At 35.8% G+C, this 16,329-nt stretch overlaps 2 protein-coding genes across 2 annotated transcripts; one reads left to right on the top strand and one right to left on the bottom strand.

Moving 5' to 3' along the window:
* Positions 1-5,255: 5,255 nt before the first annotated feature.
* LOC147544929 (nitrate regulatory gene2 protein-like) lies at positions 5,256-10,917 on the top strand. The gene is made up of 4 exons (XM_086673928.1): positions 5,256-7,121; positions 7,480-7,676; positions 8,334-8,557; positions 9,490-10,917. Exons 1-4 carry the CDS (start codon positions 5,840-5,842, stop codon positions 10,238-10,240), a joined length of 2,454 nt encoding a protein of 817 aa, XP_086530054.1. The 5' UTR covers positions 5,256-5,839; the 3' UTR covers positions 10,241-10,917.
* A 907-nt stretch (positions 10,918-11,824) lies between these two features.
* Positions 11,825-15,478, bottom strand: LOC147544930 (ATP-dependent zinc metalloprotease FTSH, chloroplastic-like). Its single transcript, XM_086673929.1, has 5 exons — positions 13,626-15,478; positions 12,992-13,238; positions 12,726-12,909; positions 12,406-12,577; positions 11,825-12,226 (listed from the first exon to the last, which is right to left on the bottom strand). Exons 1-5 carry the CDS (start codon positions 14,949-14,951, stop codon positions 12,005-12,007), a joined length of 2,151 nt encoding a protein of 716 aa, XP_086530055.1. The 5' UTR covers positions 14,952-15,478; the 3' UTR covers positions 11,825-12,004.
* Between the last annotated feature and the right edge of the window lie 851 nt (positions 15,479-16,329).

Raw genomic sequence — 16,329 nt, forward strand, 5'->3', positions numbered from 1 at the left:
CGCAATAACTATAGCTATAACCCGCAGTTAAATGTCACATAAGGCCATGAGAATGACTCCTATATTATTTGACTTCTGTTTAACGACTCAATGATAATCAAAATGTATATTACTAAGCAATTCTGTGAGAATGTTTTTTTTTTAAATTTTGGTATTCAAAGAATCTTAAATGTTGAGTTTTTTCTTGAGACTCTTAGAATTAAAGCTGGCACATCATCTTAAGACCCAAATTGAGTTTTACATTAGAGCTAGTTTTTGGTAACAATCATAGATGACACCTGAAGTTTTTCAATTTGAGTCTTGCACTGGAGATGCTCTTATTCTTCCGAATGTTGTCTAACTTAAGTTACTCTAAAAGTTGTATTAAAGTGTGCAAGTTTTGGTTCCCCGTCTTGGTGAGGATAAACTGGTCTTTACCGTTAAACAAAGCATTAATTTTCTCGAACACCACTCAAATCTATCACATTTTCACAACCCATTATTTTTCGTAAGAAAAGAACATGAGTTTTACAAACTTGCGAAAAATGAGTACAGCAGATTAACCACCATATCCAATGTGACACTTTAATGTGTTATTTGCAATCACCTTGTCTCAATAGTTGTACAAAAAATTCTACTCCTCTCCGAGGTAGGCTTTGAGCTCGAATTTCAAGCACTCGTATAACTTTTTTAAAGTGCATATAATCCTGTTCCTAGTATAAATAAAAAATTAGTATTTTTATGGTCTTAAGGTGGTTTTTATTATTCCCTTCATGAGTAATTTGATTGATAATCTAAGACTACATTTATTTATGACGCTCATAGTTTACACGTTTGCGTAATAATCTAAGATTACATTTTTTTTTTCTAAATAGGTTGATCATTTTTAATTTTCACTACAAAGTTAGAGTTATAAAAAGAAAAACACATCTTGCCTTCTTAACAATAGTAGTATAGTAGATGAACCACCCACATTAATCTTAAAGTAGAATTGATGCTAGAAAAGTTTGGCATTTGCATCATGAGTACTCTATATGAACACCATATAGAGAAAGACTGAATCTAGAATTAGGAAGACCCTCTTTTCTTACCAAACTATCTTAGAAATTCATCTACACAACCATTTCAATAATGAACAAGAAAATTTCTCTTGACATTATAGCAAAACAATGCTTTCATTTTCTTTCCTTAAACATAATGGGCAAAATGAATTATGTCCAAGTATGGGTTATGTGTGTTTATTTGTCCTTTCCTTATGTCTTTATCTTTTACCTGCTTTTGTGTTTATATTTTTCGCCAACTTGAACTGAACGCGAAAACAAATTCTCTACTTAGTACGTAGGTATTGTAGTTGAACGATTGTTCATCTTTTCTAAAACTTCTGAAGATGTCGTGAGATAAGTTGTCGTGGAAAATACAAATAAAGTAAAAAAAGTTTGTTTGAAGCTATTTTAGTCATTTTTCTTCTCCTACTACAAGTAGCCTGCTCATATTTTATTTCTTTTCCACGTGTCATACCGTGTGATGCAATGTATCCTAAAAAAAAATGAATTCTCTAACATAAAGTTATTTTAGACATATATACAATACTTGATGATGTCGACTAATCACATAACACTTGCTATATGTTTTAATAAATGATACATTTTTAAATGACCCTTTATACCTAGAAAAACAATTTGGAATTCAAAGAAAATTGCTCCTACAATACAAGTAGGGGACATGACCTAAATTTAGGTACTTTTGTATAAAATTATTTAAAAATTACTTGTGACTAAATATTTTTATTCCCATATTAGTAAACTTTAACTCTAGATTCCAAACAATTTTTTTAGGACCACTAGTTCTACTATCTTTTGTTTTTGTTGAACTCACTAGTTCTACTATCTTTTTTTTTTTGTTGAACTACTAGTTCTACTATCTTAATCATTTATAGGAGATGGTGAATAGTTTGCACATCCCAAAATACTAATGATTTACTGATCCAAGAATGGTCCCAATCCCATTTGGTAGAGAATAATAATTCTTCCTCTGTTTTAAATTTTAGTTCTCTATTTGCATCTCTAGTTTTGTACCTTAATCTTGTATGACATATGGTCATAATTTGAAGGTACAACCTAGAAGATCAATACAACCATTAGGCCTTACTTTGTGTTTCTTAATGGCATGGGTATTACAATATGTCTCTTTTTCTTCTTAAAAATGGCCAAAGATCATATCCTAATAATGATGTTCATAACTAAGAATGGGCAACTTACCCCCTTGCAATATTAAATTTTGTGAATCAGTTGGAACTATTTTTATGTAGGGTCTCATATAAATAGTATATAATCATCGCACGACAAGCATGACTATTTATTCTATCATACTATTAAGATGTCCTTTTGTTATATATTTAAAAATTTTGACAATCGAATTCTCTCACATCCAATGGCAATATATGTCGTAAAATTCGTAGCTAAAATGGAGAACAATCATTATTGCAACTTATAGTTTTGTGTATGAAAGAGTGACACAACCAAATATCGTTGAGGTAGTCATACATATCAAGCATCAAACCTCTTACACCATTCTGCGAAATGAAACAAATCAGTTCTTTTCGGAAAATATAAAACAAACAAGATGTAAATAATTTTAAATTAAACATATTAGATTGAGGAGCCCATTTGAGTTTGCAAAGAAAAATGTCTAGGAACTAGCTACCATGAAATGGAATAAAAGAAAGAAAGCTGAGGACTAATATTATTCGAGAGATGCTAGAATCACAAAAAATTTTGACAAAAAAAAGTTCCCAGCTGATGTGGCGGTTGTGATTTTCATCTCTCAACGGCCTAAATTTGGTCAAAGTTTGAAACCACACCCACCACATCAGCTGGGAACTTTTTTTTTGTCAAAATCTTTTGTAACTTTATCATTTCTCATATCTAAAAATTTGGGCAATAACATTTTTCTCGAATTCAAATATGAGAATTGAATCGGGTCAAGCAAAAATTTAGTGCATCTAATTTGTGTAGTGGCTTATTCATGCTAAACAAATGTTTATATGACGCAAGTGAAGAAGATTCAGGCAAGTCAGATTTAGGCGAATCGGACCTAACAAATGAAAGAAAAAAAATACCTATGTCTTAGGGAGTTTTGGTTATAGGGTGTGTTACATTATCAAAACAAAATTTAGCTAAATGATGAGTAAAATCTAACTGCAAAGTTCTTGCAGGGTCAGTTTTTTTGCAAATCAGATTGAATAGCATGTGACCCCAAATTATACATTTGTATAGGATTACTTTTGAGTTGGTGTGGGATCAGTTAGAATTAGACAACTACCTCTTGAAGTTTATTATGCATGTCTTTTGAAAAGGTTAGACTATGGTTATGATGTGTACCAAGGAACCTTGAGATTTCACATTTAATGATGTGAATGGATAATGTAGATTGTTGCGGAAGCGTAAAAGTAACGGAATCCACCATTGTTAATAAACTAAACTAACGAAATAAAACTGATAAAATAACGATAAACACTAAACTTGATTAATAACTTGATTAATAATAAACTTGGTTGATAATATTCTCTGATCTGGTTAACAAAGACAGACTAGACTTCTCTTATATAGAGATTGTACTTTCCTAGATAGACTCAAATAAGGAAATAAGATAACTACTAATAATACTTTCCTTGACTGCTAAGACTCATAATTATGGAAACCCTAAATACTTAATTATAAAAACTACGCTAATGTAGCTTCTTGACCGTGAGGCCCACTATCACCATGGCCGTGAGGCCCAATAGGAAGATGGTCTCCATCAATGGAGTATTGGTCTTTGGCCAAAGACTTATATTTCAATTTTAAGCTTTAGTTGTATTATAAATATTTAAAAGTGGTGTGTTGCATGTGACTTTCTATAGCCGTGATGGTATTTCAAGAACTACTGAAAATAGAAAATTTTAGTTGATTGAAGTAAAGTTGTCGATGTGTCTTTGCTGCCTAATTTTCTAACTCAACATCATACTCAATATTACAATAAATGTAAGTTAATTTTGGTTCATATTAGTATGAAAGATTGACAAATTTCACCTAAAATCTAGACATATATATGCATATGTGGTTGAACACTATGCCAATTATATGTAAAGAAAACAGAAAATTCAAAAAGTAAAAAAGAACAGTAGAAGTTGTTCATCTGTGTTCACTCCACGTGACTACTTTTGACGTTGTTTCATTCTCTCTAGTACAATTTCGACGTCTTAATTTATTTTGAAATTTATTTATCGAAATTTATGAATGGAGAATAGTTTAACTCATATCGAGAACAATGGACCATGAGTCGGAATATTCTCTTTTTGCAATTTCATTGGACAGTATTGTGGGGTCTTTTAGAACTTTTGAAGTAAAAAAGTAAAATTATAATAAAAACTAAAGTGAAAAAATAATAAAAAGTAAAACATTTTCTTATTAGATAGGGTATAAAAATGATAAATCTACACAAATGATGGGGGGAATCCACAGTCAAAAAAGATAAAAGGTGAAAAGGCACCAAGTTCCCAACCACAAAACCCTAAATATAATAGTACTAGAATAAATAAGGGTTATTTTCTAAATAACCCCCAACTTTGTGACCAACTTCCTGTCTAGCCCTTTAAATTAGCAAAAATACTTATATGACCCTCTTTTTAAGATTAACCAGTCAACATTTCTCTCTCCTCCATCTTAAAACCTCTCTCTGCCACCTCATCTTCTAGCCAACTCATCATCTTCTCCGCCGAGAGTCGCCGACCGGCCAATTTCCGGCCGGCGACTTCAAACCTAAAAAAAATAAATTTTTTTTTCTCTCTTCCTCTCTCTCTCTCTCTCTAGAAAGAAAAAAAAAAATTCTTTTTTTTAGAGAGAGAGGAAGAGAGATTTTTTTTTTTTAGGTTTGAAGTCGCCCGCCGGCGGCTCTCGCCGGAGAAGATGATGAGGTGGCAGAGAGAGGTTATGAGATGGCGGAGAGAGAAATGTTGACTGGTTAACGGTGTTATAACGAAATCTTGAAAAGGGAGCCATATGGATATTTTTGCTAATCTAGGGGGCTAGGGAGGAAGCTGGTCACAAAGTTGGGGGCCATTTGAAAAATAACCCAATAAATAAATGAAAGGTTCATAAAAATGGTCAAAAGACCTAAGACATCTATGACTAAAATTGACTAATGAAAATATCATCCATCATCTCTTTAGTAGGTCAAAGAGTTAGGAGACCCCATAAGCCCATATTATATGTCTTCATCAAAAAAAAAAAAAAAAAACCCATATTATATGTAGTAGCAGTACTAGTCCTTGTCCATCAACCCAACTAGAAGGGTATTTTTGGTATTATAAATCTCTCTATTAAATTTCTAACTTCTAAACTTAACAAAAGTCCAAATCAGTCAAAATAGTCAAACCCTTTCCTCCCAACACTCTTTCTCAATCTTCAATTCCTCTCTCTCTCTCTCTCTCTAAAACTATGTACTCACTCTCTCTCTCTCTCTCTCCTTCTCTTTCTTTTTTTTTTGTTGAAGGACTCCTTCTCTTTCTTAAAATGGAAAGTATACCGTCTTCTTAGCCTTCCGTTACTAAAGCTGATATGAAATACTCCATACGACAACAACAATGCCACTGTACTCTCTCTCTTCAACTTTCTCTCTCTACTCTTCTCTGCTACAACCCGACGATATACTCCGCGCTGGCAAGATTCTCCTTTCATTCTTTCTCTCTCTCTACTCTCTCTTATCTTTTTTAGTATTTGAAAACCCTAAATTTTTGTGTGAATTCTCAATGCACTCAAACTGAATCTTTCAGAAAAGAGAAGAATTATTAGGGTTTTGGATTAGGGTAATTAGTCAGCCCATGGGCTGTACGAGCTCAAAAATCGACGACTTACCGGCCGTCGCACTTTGCCGGGACCGTTGCAACTTCTTAGATGAAGCAATCCAGCAACGGTATGCCCTAGCTGATTCACATGTTGCTTATATTCAATCTCTTAAAGGATTTGCTTTATCTTTTGATCGTTTTTTTGATCATCAAGATCTTGATAATTTCATTTCACCTATTCTTTCTCTTCCTTCTCAAAGGAAAGGTGATTCTTCATCTCCTCCACAACCTCCTAAAGCTTCTCCTTCTGCTGCTGTTTCTTTTCATTCTGAGTCTAATTCAGGTTCTCATTTACATTTTCACGACTCAGACGACGACGATGATGATGAAGATTCAGACTTTTCTGGATCTCTTCATCATGATCACGATGAAGGTCACAATCATCACTTTAACCATCATCATAAAACACAAGGATCGAAACCTGATATTGGGTTTATGACTATAAACAATATGCGAAATCAACCAACACAATCTATTGTTTATGAACAACGGCCGATGAGTCCTGAGACTAGTCATTTTGGTGGTGAATCGTCTTCTTCTTCTTCTTTTTATAATCCTTATTCTTACCCTAATTATGATAATTCTAGTTCTTATGGTTATCCTCCTGTTTATTCTAATTATGGAAATGGGGGTTTCTTTGGTTCTACACCTCAGTATGGATCTTTTTCTCCTCCACCTCAATATTCAATGGCTTCTTCTTCAAAACCCCCTCCACCTCCACCTTCACCTCCTAGAGCTTCACCTTGGGACTTTTTAAATCCGTTCGACATTGAAAAGTATTACCCACAGCGAACTCCTAGTCGGGATTCAAAGGAATTGAGAGAAGAAGAAGGGATTCCAGATTTGGAAGATGAAGATTACCAAAACCAAAATGAAGTTGTGAAAGAAGTTCAAGAGGACAAGAAATCTGTTGATGGAAGTAGTGGGAATTTGTCAAATAAGAATGTTGGTAGTGAAGATCAGAAGAGAAATGAAGAAGAACCAGTTCATCAAACAAGTAATAATGTCTCTGCTGAGAATCCTAGGGTGGAGTATGAGGTGCATTTGGTGGATAAAAATGTAGTTGATAAAGGGGAGCAGTCAAATGAACAGAGAAATGTGGCTGATTTTAAGGGTAGAACTGGGTTTACAAGTGTATCAGAGATTGTGAGAGAAATTAAAGCTCAGTTTGAAAGAGCTTCAGAATCAGGAATTGAAGTTTCAAAGATGCTTGAGGCTGGAAAAGTTCCATATAACAGGAAAAATGCTGTTTATCAAGGTAGGAATAGTTTCCTTAAATCATCTCTAATGGTTGTTTATGATGGGGAAAGACCCATAAATTATGCAACAGATCTGTGTATCTTTTCAGATCTGGTTTCAATTTAGGATCCTTTTGATGCATGTCAACTTAAAATATTCTCTTAATTGTTTATATTTCTATGGTATATGCCAAATTCAAGAGTGATTCTACTGTTTTGGTGGCTAAATTGGTTTTTAAAATACTTGATTTAAGGAAAAGAATGTGTGTTTATGTTTTATTTTCATAATAGTTTATAGTCTCAGGGGACCCATTTTAAATTATATGTGAAAATTTTATTGTTGACTTGTTCATGACTTTCTGAATATCATTGATTCAGTGTCTTCGAAGGTGTTGCATTCAGTTAAACCTCCGTTACCAATAGTATCTTCACAACCTTCTACTTCTGCCGAGACCGAGAAAGATGGTTCGACTTCCTTGGGCATAGATGATGATATGGAAAGTAGATTGTTAAATCTGTCATCTACCTTACAAAAGCTATATATTTGGGAAAAGAAACTCTACGAAGAAGTCAAGGTTTGTTGCCATGTGGTTCACTTGCAGTTAATGGTTTTATGCACTTGTTCTCTTATTCGTTTAAGCTATGAAATTTTAAGCAATTCGAATTTTGATCATAATTTCATATGTTTCTTATTGTTTATAAAAGTATTGATAGGGTTATGTGGTGCTACCTACTTACCTTTGTTTTTATTCTTACTTAGCAATGTCAGTATGCTCTAGTTTTTCGACTTTCAGTTGTATTTTGTGGAGGAACTGAGGAAGCTATCCATAATTATTCATCTGCAAAACTCAACACCTGTAATCAAAGTTTATCATAAAGAGAAAGAGCGTGAGTAGGAAGTGATGAAGAGAATGACAGTGAAACAATTCAGCTCATTAAATGTTCGAAATGGAAAAATTATAATTTTAAAATATGTATAGAAATAACGCCTTAATAGTCTAGCTTCAAGAATATATTCCTTTCGAGTCTTCGGTCTTAATTTGTATTTATAGACTAGACCTTAAAAAGAAGTTACCCTGTTTCTAGGATATGTTACCTCTTTTGTTAGGATATATCCTTAATTAACATTATAGGTGTTCTAGAGTATGTTGAGGTGCTCTTTGTTATAGCTTACTATGGTCATAGTAATCAATTCTGGTTGAAACATCATATATTTTCCACTACATTTGCAGGCTGAGGAAAAGATGCGATTAGTCCATGATAGAAAGTGTCGGCGACTGAAACATTTGGATGAGAAGGGTGCTGAGGCTCATAAAGTTGATTCTACGCGGACTACAGTCAAGACTTTGTCCACCAAAATTCGAATTGCAATCCAAATTGTTGACAAGATATCGGTGAAGATAAATAAGTTGCGGGATGAGGAATTATGGCCACAGGTTAATCAATTAATCCATGGGTACGTTCTTGGTAATTACATTGAATATTTAGAACTCCACTATGACCCCCACACGCCCGAGTTTCTGCGTTTTGGGTTCTCGTATTATTGTTTGTCTATGGCTTCAATCATTTTGATCTCTTGCTTACTGTTTTCAGCTACCTGTACCTAGAAGGCTCATTCAACAACCCCGAAAAGGAATTTAGACTGGGACATAAAAATGTCCTAGTTTACATATAAGCAAAATTTTGACTATTGTTAGTGGTTCTGAACTTTGAAGGTTTGACATTTAAGAGCTTAGTTGATATGTTTTGGGGTTGTAATTCAATTAACACTTGCTGGTCTGGTAATTGATTCTAAACAGTAAGATTCCCACTTATGGTCTTATGGATCCAGAAGCTACTCCAGGTTGTTTAGACTGAAATGAATTTAATAACTACATGATGGTAGTGTGATGCTTACTTCGCGTATAATCTTCAATTCTCCCATGACATAGTTATCTAAGCCCAATTACGTAGGTTTCAAGAGCATCTGTTGTAAAATGGAACACGTCTATTGCCTTAATGATTTTACGTAGATATAGTTTCAATGTAATTCTTTTTTATCTGCATACTTGTTAAACTTTTTTCATTCCTAAGGTAGAAACGGCATCATGTACAATATTTGGCATTTCCTGTGTATTATCTTCTTATGGTTTTAGTAAGTTTCAAAAAAGTTTGAATGTTTCACGACTTTTTTCTGACTTGTCAAAATAGAAGACAGGGTCGCGATTATATACTAGAGTTTAATTTTATCACAGTTGAATTTTTGTATTTGGACTAAATCCTTACCGCACATATGTTTCATATTTCTTTTTCTTTGGCACTAAAGCTTAGAGGATCTTGTTTAATGTTATATACTATTATGTAACTTTCAATCGAGAACTCGTATTTATACTATCTTCTTCATTTCAGCTTGGTAAAAATGTGGAAGACTATGCTCGAATGTCACAGAAATCAGTGTCAGGCTATCGCAGAAGCAAAAACTTTGGATGCTTTTGCATTCAACAGAAATCTTAATGACACTAATCTTGAAGCCACTGTACAGCTAGAACTGGAACTCTTAAACTGGATTCTACGCTTTTCCAGTTGGGTTGTCGCTCAAAAAGCCTTTGTGGAAGCCTTGAACGGTTGGCTTATGAAATGTCTTCTTTACGAACCTGAGGAGACGGAAGATGGAATAGCACCATTCAGTCCTGGCCGAATTGGTGCACCACCTGTTTTTGTGATCTGCAACCAGTGGTCTCAAGTGATGGAGAAAATTTCTGAGAGAGAAGTACTTGATACCATGCGGGTGTTTGCTGCAAGTGTTCATCACCTCTGTCAAAAGCACGATATAGAGCTTCGGCAAAGGATGACAGCGAACAGGGATATGGAGAGAAGAGTTAAAGCCATTGAAAGAGAAGAGCAGAAAATGCAAAAGGCACTTCAGATTGTTGATAAGCAGATGGTTTTGCTATCTAGGCAGGGAAATGGTCTTGCTTTGCCTGATCAAATGGTACAACCTAGTGACACTACCAATACCACCATTAGTCTAGAGTCAGGTCTGAAACGGATTTTCGAAGCTATGGAGAGGTTTATGGCTTCCTCAATGCAAGCGTATGAAGACCTTCGAAAGCTTAGTGATGAAGAGGAACACCGTTCAGAAAATGCACATGTTACCTAGTCTTTATAGGAGGAATCATCATCTTCGTTCAATAATTGTATAGCTCTATCCTTGGTTCCCGACTCTGTAACTTTGCATCACAGAAGTTCCTTAGGGGTTTGAGAAAATGGGGGTTTAGATGTGTAGGATATCGATGAGCAGTTTTCGAGGAATTTTGTAAGATTATGAAGCTAAAGACTAGGTAGGTTAGACCTTAATCATTCTTCGGGTTGATCGGCAACCAATAACGGATAGAAAACATCGATTGATCAGTAATTTTATCAGGGGCAGGACTCTGGATCCAACTCTTTGGAAGCTGCCAACATATTTAAATTTGAGACATGTGTATCAAGTCGAATCTGAGTATTCAACTGAACTCAGCAATGGTCACGGCTGAAATGATAGAATACTTTCAGGGTTATCAGAAGATGTGGTGAAAACTTGTGAGCGAAAAAGACTGAGGTCTCTGCGCCACAAGTTCTATAATATATATACAATTGGATCATGCAAAAGCTTGTGCCGGATAAGTTTACTCTTGGCTCCAAATATTGTTGATAGTGAGTTAGATCTATGTTTCCTGGCGATTGAGCTCGAGTTTATTATGCTAAATTGTCCAGTTTTGTATCATAAAATGAATATTACTGTTAATTTAGTTTGTTCAATTATTTGTACATAAATATCCTTTTTATTTTTGTTCATATAGCATCCATCATTGTACTCATAATGTTTGTAGGGAAGTCATGATGATAAACTGATAACTGTGATATGACTTAACAGGAAACAATTAGTGAAATAGGGCTAGTGGTGGTTGTACCTTACAAGCTATTAGTATTATTGTTGGGGGAAAGAAAAATGGCAGAGCAAGGGGCCAAGAGTGGGGTTTCAAAAGGTACTTGAACAGTCAGCCAGCAGAACTACAGCTAGGTTTGGTACATAGATGGAGACAGCCTTTGGTTGGGTCCATTAACATTGGAGTCAGTAGTACAATTGGGTTGGTGTAATCTTGGAGATCTAATAATTTACCATAGGACAAGGATAACTTTGGCATGTATAATCATTAATATTACTGACACTGATGATAAAGCCACACCTGATTGATAGATAGACATATAGATGGATGTTGATAAATGAGCATCCAATTTCTACTAATTTGAAAATACAAATGAGCATTAGCAGTCACAGGTGGAGCATTAGTAGAGTGGTAACATGTCTTGTTGTCCGAGGATTTATAGCGCGCTTGATCCATTTTTATGAGGACCTTGATCGACCTGATTCAGAACTACAAATTTTCCGTTACCACTGTTCTTGGGTTGATGAGCATTTTTTTTTGGTTTAGAAAGACAGATTTCGTTTCGAAGCCAAAAGAAAATGGTGTAACAGCATTTGTTTCCCGCTCCCTTGCCCATTTTATAGGCTGTCACTGTTTTGTGGTTAATTGGCTTAAACTATTATATCAGTGGTTTATGCTCAGCGGATCCCCTGCCATCTCCAGTCAACTAAAGCGGCCGGACTCACTAAGATGGCTCTGTAACTCTAGCAACCTTTATTCACACACATTTGTTATTGATACAAGAAAATTACTGCAATTGTAGTTTTGAGTTTGGATTTTCGATGAGAAAGTGTAGTATTATTATGTATAGCCCGAATGAGAGAACACTTGCTTTTTACATATATGTATGTGTTTTCATTTTCTTTCACACTTTCATGTTAGAATCTTTAAGTTCCAGATATAATAGTACATCATAAATTATGACACAAGAAGAGGGTAGTGGTACTTTCTGCAACTTAGAGAACATAAAGCTCGGCCTTGCCATCGATAAAGAGGCTCATGAACTCTTCTCCATCGATAGTCTCCTTCTCAATGAGAAGCTGAGCAAGTTTATGAAGTATGTCGATGTGGGTTGTGATGATTTGTGTCGCTCTTGTGTATGCCTTCTCAACTAATTCTCTCACCTCTGCATCCACCACATCGGCTGTCGCCATGGAATAATCTTTTTGAGATGACATCTGCAATTAGGGTTGAATATAAAATTGATGTAAACGCGTGTGCAGAACAGAAGCATATACATATCTTATTAAATAAATAAATAAATGAATTCTCTCAATTTGCTGTCAGGGGTAACAACGGACTGCATCCTATCGTGTCGTTAACCATAATAACGAATTATGAGATTATGGGCTCTTACCTGTTGTCCCAAAAAGGGATTTCCACCACCTCCACCAATGGCTACCTGTCCAATCTTTTTGCTGAATCCAAATCTTTCAACCATCTGTCTTGCCACGCGAGAAACTTGCATGAAGTCACTTGATGCCCCAGTCGTAACGTTCTCTGTCCCGAATATTACCTCCTCAGCTACCCTGCAGATATTGGTTGAAGAACAGTCAGGACTAGAAATGTTTGATTGTGGTTTGAGGGTAAATTAATTGACTGAGAATGAAATGTTATAAGAAACCATGACTTGTTCGAGCAAAAATACATATATAGGAAATGGTTTAGAGAAATAACCTTCCACCAAGAGCAACAGCCATTTGGTTCTCAAGATAGCTTCGGCTGTAGAGGCCAGACTCGAGCCTCTCTTCGCTCGGAGCGAAAAAAGTCAAACCTCCAGCTTGCCCACGAGGAATGATAGAGATCTTGGCGACGGGGTCATATTCGGGCATCAGAGCACCAACTAAAGCATGCCCAGCCTCTGCAAAATTTCAAATTTCAACACAACAATGACCAAAATGATGTTTGGTAAGCGAGGGAAAACGCAATAGAGAGAAATATACCATGGTAAGCTACTAGTTTCTTCTTCTCTTCTGACACAACTGCATTCTTCTTCTCAGGTCCAGCTATGATCCTCTCTAAAGCGTCGGATATTTCATCCTTGCTGATCTCTTTGAGCTCACGCCTGGCTGCTAAAATGGCAGCCTCATTCATAAGGTTTTGCAAATCAGCTCCAGTAAAACCAGGTGTTCTTCTAGCGATCTTTTCAAAGTCAACGTCCTTTCCAAGTGCCTTACCTCTGGAATGCACCTGTTATGCCAAAGACTTTCATATATTGGAAAGAATACAGTAGGAAAAGTTCTTCAAACTTCAACATAGCATTATCCGGACAAGAACAGGAATGGCACGAAGTTAGTATGTTTCTTTCTTCCATCTTTTCGAGTGACGAAAGGACTACTATTAATCTATGGGCGAGAAACTGGTCTAAAACTATGACAGACAGTATTCTAGTTCCGATCGATTGAAATCTAGTTTTCTATGCTTCAGAAATTTCGTATCACTACCGGTATATCCTAAAACTATTCATGAGTCTACTCTCATAGCAATGTTAGCTCTAAACTTCATTCCTTTACCAGATAAATGAGAGACATTCAATATACTGAGAATTGAACAATCAAGTTGAGCAACTAACTTTACCTTAAGGATTTGAACTCTACCAGCAACATCAGGCCTATCGACGGTAACCTGTCGATCGAATCTCCCAGGTCTTAACAATGCTGAATCAAGAACATCTGGCCGGTTAGTTGCCGCTAAAACGATAACTCCGCTGTTACCGGAAAACCCATCCATCTCTGTTAAAAGCTGATTAATAGTTTGTTCTCTCTCATCATTTCCACCACCAAGACCAGCTCCTCTCTGTCTACCCACTGCATCAATTTCATCAATAAACACAATACAAGGTGCTTTTGATTTAGCTTTTTCAAACAAATCCCTAACCCTAGAAGCTCCAACTCCAACAAACAATTCAACAAATTCAGAAGCTGCACATGAAAAAAATGGAACTCCAGCTTCACCAGCTACAGCTCTAGCTAAAAGGGTTTTACCAGTTCCTGGTGGACCAACTAATAAACAACCTTTTGGGATTTTAGCTCCTAAAGCTGTATATTTATCAGGGTTTTTCAAGAAATCAACAACTTCTTGTAATTCTAATTTTGCTTGATCTGCTCCAGCAACATCTGAAAATGTTACTCCTGTTTCTGGGACTTCTTGAAATTTCGATTTTGATCTTCCAAAATCCATTGGACCACCTAAACCACCTGGTCCACCAGGACCTCCTTGGGCACGACGGAAGAGGAAGAACAATCCGGCGAATGCAATGACCGGAAAGAGAAGATTTCCGATGAAACTAAATAACCCACCACCGGAATCACCTTCAGAGACTGAAATTTCAACACCATTAGAAGCAAGGATGTCAATAAGATCAGGGTCATTAGGGATTGTAACAAAAGCTCTACGACTATCAACAGCCGTGAGTTGAAGAGTTGTTCCATCTTTGCTGAATCTCACTCTCTCTACTTTACCCTTTTTCACAGCGTTAAGGAATTCACTGTATCTCCATTGATTACCATCTGGGAAATCAGATTGAGTCTGGGTTTGAGTTGTTGGAGCTGTTAGTAGAAGATTTTGAGAGAAAGGGGAAGAAGATTCAGAAGTCTGTTTAATAGCTTCACCTTGAAGAATTACAGGAGGTGGGATGTTGTTATCAATAGCTATGGCTGAAGGTGTATTTTGAGAAATTGAGAGAAGAATTGCAGCAATGGTAGCTTTAGAAGGAAGATTTTTGATGGAAATTGAGTTGGATTTTGTGTTAAAAATTGATTGAGAAATTTGAAGTTTTCTTTTGGGAAGAAGGAAAGATATAGGAAGAGATGAATTACTAGTTTGTTGAGTAGTAGTAGTAGTACCAAAGAAAGTGGAAGATAGTACCAAGGGATGATTGGTTGTTGAAGTTGAAGAAGCCATAGTTATTGTTTCTCTCTCTAGTTATTATTTTCTTGATCAATCAAGATTGAAGAAGATAAGGTGGTGGGAAATTATAACAAGATGAGTTTGGAGAAGTTGGGTAAATGTAATTAGAGATTATAGAGTGAAAGATGAACAAATTGATTAATTATGATTTGATTTTTAAGGATTTATAGTACTAAATTCTGTTTGAAGAGATTTGTGACAAGGTTTGGTTCTACGTGGGTAATACAATTATCACAAGCATCATCATTTGATTTTGATTGGGAAATAGAAATCTAGTGAGAGAAGATAAATATGGAGGTGGAGAAACTCTTGTCGCTCATGATTCTATTGGTTCGGTTCATTTTAGAGAAATTTTAAATGCACGCACAATTCCAATTTTTCCTATTTTAAATGCACTCACGATTTTAAATGCACTCACATATAGTAAGATATTTTCGATATCTTTTGTTGGAAGGAAAAAAGATGTAGTAAAGGAAAACGATAAAGTTCCCCTCTACTTTACTCTCTTGTCTATCGTTCGCAATTCTCATAGGGGATCAGAGCACTATAATCTATAGCCTGATATCCAGGCTCTGATACCAATTGTCACGCCCTTACTTTTTCGGAAGGTGTCGTGCGGCACTTGTGCGCATTCTAGGTACAAGTCAGCCTTACAAAAGTAATATTACAAGAGATGGGTACAAATATATTGGGTAGCTACAATTGAAAGCAACAAGATTTTATTGATGGTAAGTTGAAAGCTACAAATTACAACAAGCATATGACTAAGTAAGCTTCCTAGAGGCTAGGGAAGCTTCCGGCTCTTTGGTTGCCCACTATTTGGAAGGTAGGGGTCTTCCACTCTTTCGTAAGTTTATGTGACAAATAAGACAAGATGTATTTTCATCTTTGCACCGATCGCGAGAGGTGTGGAAAGATAAAAATACTCCTTGTCTTATTGTAACGGGGGTAAACAAGGAAGTATGGTAGGCAAGTGTCCTATCACGATTGAATAGTAAATGTATATAGGATTTCCCTCCACTGTGAGATTACGAAAATTAAGAGAAGTTGTAAAAGGGCCTCCAACTTTTTTTTTTTTTTTTTTGTTAAAATTATCTTCCCGCTAACGCTACCCCGAATTCGTTTTTGTTGGTTAAAAGCGTCTTCTTTCTAATGGTGTCCAGAGTTGATAGACAAGTGGCTAGCACCCCCCCTCTTGAAATCTCCCCTTTTGTTTGAGTTTTATTGAGAATTGGTTGGTTCGAATCGATTTTTGTTCACAAAACTGAACCAATCAATCTGCCGCTACTAAAGATACGCCAACCACTTTTTTCTTCTTCTAAGTATCTATAGCCGAAAGGTAAATGCACTCCCTTCTGTTACACATCTCCTT

Source organism: Eschscholzia californica, unplaced genomic scaffold (assembly GCF_041429995.1).
Source record: "Eschscholzia californica isolate CP2 unplaced genomic scaffold, dmEscCali1.0.p SCAF_4, whole genome shotgun sequence".
NCBI classification, from domain to species: domain Eukaryota; kingdom Viridiplantae; phylum Streptophyta; class Magnoliopsida; order Ranunculales; family Papaveraceae; genus Eschscholzia; species Eschscholzia californica.